Source organism: Micropterus dolomieu, linkage group LG10 (genome assembly GCF_021292245.1).
Source record: "Micropterus dolomieu isolate WLL.071019.BEF.003 ecotype Adirondacks linkage group LG10, ASM2129224v1, whole genome shotgun sequence".
NCBI classification, from domain to species: domain Eukaryota; kingdom Metazoa; phylum Chordata; class Actinopteri; order Centrarchiformes; family Centrarchidae; genus Micropterus; species Micropterus dolomieu.
This window is the reverse complement of record NC_060159.1, coordinates 1,189,512-1,198,457: the sequence shown is the minus strand read 5'-3', so window position 1 is coordinate 1,198,457 and position 8,946 is coordinate 1,189,512. Positions and strand designations below refer to the sequence as shown.

General features: G+C 38.6%; 1 protein-coding gene and 1 long non-coding RNA gene across 3 annotated transcripts in view; one reads left to right on the top strand and one right to left on the bottom strand.

Annotated features, from left to right (window-relative positions):
- The window catches only part of LOC123977452, an 8,108-nt gene extending 2,833 nt beyond the window's left edge, over positions 1 to 5,275 (top strand). The window contains exon 4 of the long non-coding RNA XR_006826676.1: positions 4,874 to 5,275. This is a non-coding gene — a long non-coding RNA (uncharacterized LOC123977452). The remainder of the gene's footprint in view (positions 1 to 4,873) is intronic.
- A 919-nt stretch (positions 5,276 to 6,194) lies between these two features.
- gopc (golgi-associated PDZ and coiled-coil motif containing) overlaps positions 6,195 to 8,946 on the bottom strand; it is a 15,006-nt gene continuing 12,254 nt past the window's right edge. For both annotated transcript variants that reach the window (XM_046060138.1, XM_046060137.1), the window contains one exon: positions 6,195 to 6,863. In XM_046060138.1, coding sequence (XP_045916094.1) covers positions 6,745 to 6,863 — 119 coding nt within the window. In that variant the 3' untranslated portion in view covers positions 6,195 to 6,744. The remainder of the gene's footprint in view (positions 6,864 to 8,946) is intronic.

Genomic DNA, 8,946 nt, shown 5'->3' with positions numbered 1-8,946 from the left:
GGGGGGGGGGGGGGGGGGGGGGGGGGGGGGTGTAAATCTGTTGGTTGCTGGAACACATTTTTTGACGCGTGTTAGTGCTGTGAGATTTGAGTCTTGACATTTTCATTAATGACCTTTTTACTGTTTTGCTTTTTTGTTTTAATATTGCGTTGGTCTGTCTGTCTGTCTGTCTGTGTAAGATGAAAGACTCTTAGTATCATGACTTCACTGCATGGTTTTATCAGGGTTTAGCATTTGCTTCCCTCTACTGGTTAAACAGATAAAATGCAACACGTTTTTTCCCCAAATTAGATTCAGAAGACAAAACTCAAAAAGGTGTACTATTCCACAGGTTTGCTCAAATTAACTTAACACTTAACTATGTTTAAGACTGTTGGATTAAAATATTTAATAACATCAGAACTTGTAATGGAATAGCATTAGAGACAGTTTCATATTCCCTGTAGTTTGTAGACATGTGTTTTAGTGACATGTCTGTTCAGGTGACATCCCAGCTGTGACACTGAAATATAATATGTCTTTGAAAAATGTTTGCTTGTTAAGTATGCAGTGTAGTTTACACATTACACCTACTCTATCAATTAAAGGTCCAGTGTGTAATATTTCTGAGGATCTATTGACAGAAATGCAATATAAGATCCATAACTATGTTTTGAGTGCTGTATAAAGACCTTACATAATGAACCGTTATGTTTTTATTACCTTAGAATGAGTCGTTTATATCTACATAGCCGTGGGCACCCCCTTCTATTGAGGTCGCTGTCTTTTGTCGTCATGTTTCTACCATAGCCGTCAACGCACAAACAGCGCTACAGAGCGCGTTTCGTCATCACGGCGTTCTTCTTCTGCTTGTGTAATTCCAGCAGTGTAGACACCCGTCACTACATTAAATACATACATAGAAGAAGAGAGAGTAATAATAATAATAATAAACAGTCTCTGAGTAGTGTTCTGGTTTATTAGAAGTAAGAAGAGTAGGGACATTTGGACAAATGAACGAGCACACACGTGTTATTTAGCACGAGAGCCGACAGCCTGTGGGTCTTTATACCATGAAGCCAGAGGAGTTGGGACAGTTACAAACAGCTGACATGATGTGGATTTTCCCAGATGGAAGACTATAATGTGGGACAGATGTTTTCAAAGCGGTGGTGAAGTTGTCTATTTTCTGCTGGACAGGTAAACTTAAATTTGTCAGACTTTAGCAATGCAAACTGTTGTTTGATAGCTTTAGCTAGAAACTGGCCATAATCACCGACAGACGTGAGGTGTTTCCCCTGTCAGTGGTGTGAAATATGTAGTTGCATTAATTTCATGTCGCCTTCTTATTCTCCAGCCTGTGGGTTGGCTTTGCCAGTTCAGTGAGACAATCAGCTGATCAGTAATTGGCAATAAAACGGTAGCTTACAGCTGGAAGCTCATATCAGACAGCTAAACCTTTACTGCGCTGGTAGAAAAAATATGTTGTTGGATTAGTTTTATGTAGTTAATCTCTCTCTCCAGCGCTCTGTTATGGCTTTGTTACATGGACAGAAATGGCCGTTACCTTCCTGAGACAAACAGCTGATGAATATTATTGGTAATGAGACGGCAACAGCAGGGATGCTCAGATCAGCATCTAAACTTCACATTTTACTGCCCTGGTGGAAAACATGTATTTCTTTTTACTGCTAATGGTGATATATAATAAGACCGTGTGCCTATCAAGTGACCAATAATAAATACTTTCCGAATTTGCATTATAATATTATTGGATATTGCTTCGCCACAATGTGTACTTTCACATGCTAAATGCCTGTTAAGAACATTTCACCATTTTACCACAAGCTGAAATTATGGCAGTACTACTTTGTGTTTCTGTTGTATTTAAAAAAATAAAAAAGACATTTTGGTAAGATTTGCATGCTTATCTACTTAAGAAAAGCGAGAGGAGCCTTGATCCTCACCTGACAATGCCTTTGTAAACTTATGTGGTTTATAATGGGCTGTGGTGCAGAAACAGTGAGGCTTACATTGTCCTGTTATCTGTCAGTGGTCATACTTGATGCACTAGATGTGACAGTGTTTGAGATGTTCTTCATTTTCTTTGGTATGTTAGTCAAGATGAGCCAACCCTCCTAAGATCTAACAAAAAGTATTATTACAGTACAGTAAAATAATGTATTACAGGAGTATGAAACATCATGTAGCACTTCATTTCTTTATGTGGCTGTTGTTTATTAATGAACAGTAAGTAATAATAATATTCAAAAACAACATACAGTTTTACTGAATAATTAAGTAAATATAATTTCTTAATATATCTATCTAAAGAAACCTGATTTCTTGACTAGCAACTTTCTGCTATCTCATAGATGGCATCTTTGTCCTGTCTCCAGCACCTTAGCTATACTAATTGCTTGGGTAGGGGAGGGGGGTGCAATTCGCAACCCTCACCACTAGATGTCACTAAAACTTACACACTGAACCTTTAAGACCACATTGTATGATCGCTCCCTTCTGGGCTCATTCCAAGTTATTTTCTTTAGTAATCTCACTAGTCCTCCTCCTTGTGGCACATTTCACCTGATGGGAAATAGCTTTATGTATATCAGTTAAGTGCTTTACATAACTTGACAGTTCTCATTCAAACTGTAAGCGTGCAACGGTTAGTTTGTTTTTTCATGCTCATTAGTGCCAAAGGTAGAGCTTTCTACCCATTTCATTCTTCCATCCACATGCATTTTTCTATCTTGGCCTTCAAACTGCAATTAGCTCTTTCAACCATTCCCTGTAACTGTGGATGATACACAACCTAAGCTGCGCTTGATCCCCAGTGCTTTTGCAATATTTGCCATTAGGCCGCCATGAAATGCTGGACCAGTGTCAGAACTCATCTTATCTGGGAGTCCAAATCTAAGAAACACTTCCCTAGTCAAAAACATGGCTGTTGAAGCAGCGTTTAGATTTGCTACTGTCACTGCTTCAACCCATCCACCAACATATAGCATTTAGTGAGGTTTATTGCCAGGTACATTTTCACATAGGAGGAATTTGCCTTGGTAGGCTATGTATTAGTGCTTACATTGGTACACATGAACATAAAGAAAATGTAAAGAGATTAATAATGTGCACATATAAACAATAATACAATAATACTTTAATAGTAATACAAAGATGCAAAAAAATATACAGGACAATTAACAATGAATGTGCAACAATTCACAATATGAGCAAGAAAAAATGAGTGTAATGTACACAGTTCAAAGTTCAGACCACACAACTTGAGTTTTTGCCCTTGATGTTAGTAATCACTGTCCAGTCACCTGTGTCAGAGACACCTAAATCTCAGTTTCAAATTATCAACACAAAAAAATTATAAGAATTTAATCTTCAGGATTTTTTAAATGAGATGTCATTTTCTGACACTGATCAAATGCTCTCTATTTCTGATTCTATCATGGCACAGGAAAAACGTTTCACAGTCTTGTAATGTTGTTGCTGACAGACAAAACTGATTCAGGCTTCTCCCCACAACTCACAAATGAGATCCACAACGGACAAAGGCTGGATGCAGTGCACCCTTGAGGACTGCTTAACCTTCAGGCAACAAAGAAACATCTGCACCAGCATGATTAGGAAGGCTAAATCAAATTATTATCAGTCAGCTCTCTCTGCCTGTGATAGTTCCACTAAATTACAGAACACCAAAGCATCTCTTAAGAACTCATCATGGTCACACCTCCCACTTCAAATCAAACCGGTATCTAGTCATATTACTGGTGGGTCTTCTAATGTTGAAGCTCTTAATCACCATTTCCTCTCCTCTGATCTTTTTTTTTTGTCTGCTGATTCTACTGTAGACCTTATCCCTATCTGTCCAGCAGAGGGAGTACCTAACGCCTCAGCTTCTTCTGTCTGGAAATTGTCTTTGATCTGGTCAACAGTGCAGATGTCTATAAAGCTCTGCTTAGGTTAAAAGCTTGTAAAAGCACTGTTGCAGATCATCTAAGTGTCCCTTTAATCTGTCCACATTTCACACATCTCTTGAACCAGACCTTTTTAACGGGCATGATTCAAGCTTCATGAAAAAGCACCTCAGTAACACCCTTACACAATATCTTCCATCTTAACGATTACCGCCCAATATCCAAACATCTCTTCTTAGCAGAAATCATATCCTGGGTATGTTGAACTTGCCTAGTAGCACAGGCCCCTATGGAAATGAGATCTTAATCTCAGTGAGACTGCCTGATTAAAGATTTAATAATAAAACAGAGTATAAAAGAGATACTGAAAGGAAACTTTGTATCATTTGCTAATTTAAATCTAGGATTTTCATGAATAATTTATTATTTTTAATATCTTTCATTGTGAACCTGTTTAAAATAAATGTGATTTGATATTGTTAAATATCTTTCCCGGGTGAATCACATCCTGGCAGTGTGCACTGGTATCGGATTGTGCCGGTTTGCTAAACTGCCTGTTAAAGCCCTTTTCAGATCACCTTGGATCAATTAGCCTCCAGGTCTAAGTTGCACTGTGGTGCCCTGTCATGCTTGCTTGCAAGTCTACTTAGAATTATAATTTATCTCCTAAACTCAAAGGTTAGGGACACTGCAAAAAAGCAAACGGTACAAATAAAACAAATTGCAACTAAACTTTTTTTTAAGGCTAAATAAATCTAGATGATGCACATCATGTTTATAATGCGCAGTACTGTGCAAAAGTTTTAGGCTGTTGTGGAAATGCTGTAAAGAATGCTTTCAAAAATAGGCATGTTAACAGATTGTTTTATCAATTAATATACAAAGTAAATGAACAGAAGTAAAGAAAGAAGAAAATCTGAATCTAATCAATATTTGGTGTGGCCCTTTGCCCTCAATTCTTCTAGGTACACAAAGTTTTTGAAGAAACTCGGCAGGCAGGTTGGCCCAAACACCTTGGAGAACTCCCCACAGTTCCTCTGTGGATGGAGGCAGCCTCACAGAGTCATGGTGTTGGGTTCTACTTACTCGTGTTCCTTTGGGCCAGAACACTGGCAGGTAGCAGTGCTGACAACAGATACAAGCGCTGGGCACAACAAGGTATTCAACTGAGTATCTCTGCATCAAACAGTACATTGTGAGGCCTGTGTCAGAGAGGGGTGGGTTCAACTCTGTACCCAGTTAGTGGATTTTTACTGCATTAGCCTGTGTGCTGTTACTGACAAAATACGTTACAGCAGAATGTAATGTGACACAATAAAAAACAATAACAGTATACAGTAATAATAATAATTATAATAATAATAAATTGAATTTGTATAGCACTTTTCATGAACTCAGTCACTTAACAGTAATACACAGTTAAGACCTGACCCCATTATTAAGAATGATATTTCAATAATTTTATATCATACAAGTGTTAGTGCCCACCCAGTGACATGCCAAAATATGTTTGTGATGGAACAGGGTTAAAAATCTAAGGAAGATAACAGATCAATGGAACATTTACCCTGTAGTCACCACATTATAAGTACCAGGACAGATTTCTGAGGTCATACTCTAGTACAACAAGTACAGTCACTAAAGAATTACAATGTCCTCAAGGACTTGGGAGAGTATTTGCAATGCCAGGCATTAGATGTTATAACATGAAAAAACTAAATAATAAAAATAAGTTCCCCTTCAGCCATAGTTTTCCAAATTCTGGCTCTAGAGGTCTTTATGACTTGACAAAGACATCCAAACATACCATTATTAAGTGGGATTTGGGACACTAATGAGGTGTTCTCTTTAGAGAAAAAAGATCACATGCTGCATTGAAATGCAGACTTCAAAGAAGAAAAACCCCTTGAGTGGGACGCAGATACGGCTGTCTGTTTCAAAGAGAGCAGTCACCAGAGGGTAAATTACATGACCTGAAAGCCTTCTGTTAGTTTTCTCTGATGGATAAATTAATGATTTTTGGATGAAAAATGTACTAGATTTATAATTAAGAGAAAGATTCAGCATTTCAAACTTTCGATCCAGAAGCAGCTATTCAAGTACTTTTACACTGTTCAGCATGGACATCTCCAGTAAAATGGTGTATTGGTGATGAACAAGCAAGATTTTACAGCATTTTTCCATTTTATATTTATTTCATAGGGTTTTTCTATTTGATATTTTTTAACAACTCATGTGAAAGCCCATGAATGGCCTCGCTCGCTACAATGATCACTAACATCTGAGAAGGTTGTTGACAGGTTTATTCTCTTTTTGTAAACAATCATTCATTCGTTTCCTTTTTGAGACAAGACCAGATGAATAACTATACAAACAGAAGCAAAACACTGGACACGTTTTCTCCAAAAGTGGCCCCTGAAAGACATTTTTAACAATGAGTAACCTCTTCTCCTGAGATCACTGTGCCTTCATGACAGTTACAGACATCTACTTCCTTCAATTGTTTTCTCATATATAGATGCAATTCCCATTAATATCTTAATAAAATATTCCAAAACAAATCACACATTATTCAGTATCACTCCCTCCTCTACATATATTACACCTCTGGCTTCTTCAAATGTGTATTTCAACCCAAGTTACCCCTCATTGCCACATGCCCAGGCTAGATCCCTAAATCCCACAACACCAAGAGGAAAAAGGGAAATCAGACTGTTTCTGTTCATTTCCCTTTGTCCCTAGGCATATCCTAGAATTCTTTGATTCAGTTCTTTGTGAGGGATTGTCCCACACATCCGCTTATCTCTCTAAATACCGATGGTTTGGCTGTGAGCCTCTAGGAGGAGCAGTCTGTCTCAGGAGGCTTTGAAGGGGTTTCCTCTGAAGGTGTCTCACTGGAGACCCCAGTATCTCGTTCATTCTCTGGTCCATTGCTCAGTGACATCTTCTCCAGAGCTGCAGGGTGGACACAGATTCAGATGTATAATAAGTAATATTGTTCTATATCAACCAGACATCATTGTCCTACAAATATTGTGGAATCGTTCAATATTCACATTCAACATTTAACTCAAAACAGGCTTCCTGTGAAGAAATAAAGGATGTCAGTCTTTTTCCAATCATAAAACTATTGGAAAATCCTACTTAAATGTTATAAAATAGAAGTAACATAAAACAATTCATTGTCAAGTGCCCCTTTTTTGAAGTATGAATATCTACTACTCTAATGCTAAAGCAGGAAGAATACAAGTCTATTTTGATTTTAAGTCAAAACAAATAAAACAGTAAAAGGCTCACCTGACCAATTATTCTCTGCCTATTCCTTAAATGCCAGAATCCAGTGAAACTTGTCTTTATCCTTTTTTTTGGGGGGGGGGGGGGGGGGGGGGGGGGGGGGGGGGGTGTTTGTTGAAATTTCAGAATTTGCTGGAGGTAAGTCAATCTAACCTGACTTTGCAGTGTAAATCTAATTTTAAATACACGAAGACTAAAAAAATTCCATATTAATGAAAGTCTTAAACCAGGAATATCTGTGGACCGACAAAGAAGAAAAGCAGTAAGAAACAGAAAAACCGGGGAGCCAAACCAACTATCAGGAGGAGCATCAACAGCACGGTTACTGTCTTAATGGAAAATCCCCTCATAATTGTGGCCATTCTGACAGTAAGTCATACCAACTTTGCACTTGCCATCTCTGTTATAAAGACTTGGCAAACACAAACTCCGTCAAAACAATGTATGTTAGAGCAGATTTCCAAATCAGAACATTTACATTTCATACATGTAAGCATTCTGAAAGACCTTTCATGGGTGTGTAAGCATAAGGTTAGTAGTCAAAACCACTTTTGAAAACCTACCTTGCAGTGATGCAGAGCTGTTGCAGGGCGGCGCTGTGCTGTCGTCGTCCAGTTCATCCAGGTAGAGCTGGTAGTGATGACCACTGTCATCTTCATACTCCACATTCTCATCATCGCTGTCCACCTCTGGAGCCACATACACCACCTCAAACTCTATCTGTCCTCGCTGACACAGACACCCGGAATGAGCACTTTGAGAGAAACAGAGAAACAACGTGGTGTTTGCACGTCTGTATTACCTGCTGGGACAGAATGGTGACAGCCTCCTTGTGTTTGGCATCTCGCAGATTGATGCTGTTGACGGCAAGGATGGCATCTCCGACATGCAGACCCCCACATCTGTCTGCGGGCTGCCCTGGATGGATCTCTGAAATTAGAATGGGAACACCGTGCTCCTTCCCACCCTGAGGGGAACAGACATGCAGGAGTTAACTCAACTTATTTGGCAGTAATGAGAGAGATGTGTTGATCAGCCATCAGAACTACCTTACCTCCAATTCTTCGGCTTATGTTTACTATCACTCGCACCAAATTTGGCTTTGTAGTGCACATTCCAAATGCATGTAAGTATTTTTTCTGTCATCAACTGATGGAGAGAACTATCAGAGATCATTTTAGTGTTAAGCTGATGATACATGGAGCAACTTTTAGAGCAATGTTGTCGTCAAGCTTAACCCAGTTAATTTAGTTAGATTTGTCATTACGGCGGCTTATTATCCGCTATACATTCAAACCTACACAGTACTGCTCAAACTCTCATAGCTCTCTCCTTCTTTTAGCAACTCTCATTGTTTACATGCTATTCAGTTTAGCTAGCTACAGTACTTTAGCTTAGCAGCTAGCGGTGGCTTCTCTCTCTCGGTTGGAGGTGAGGCATCCCTTCATTGATTCGTTTATTAATCATCTATCGCTGTGTTCATTGCACTCATTCATCATTGCATTTATTCATCCAATTATGTGTGTGTATGAAATGTACCAGTTACTATTTACGAGTCGAGAAGTTAGTATCAACCTCCAGAACTGAGACTTAATCATTTTCCCTTCTCTAAAGGTGGTTAAACTGAGGTGAATCTAATGCAAGTTCAATTCTATCATTTAGTACAAATAAATTTTTTTCCGTAATCCCTTTACTTCATTTTGTACCAATTTATATTTAGGCCTATTCTACATACACTGCTCAA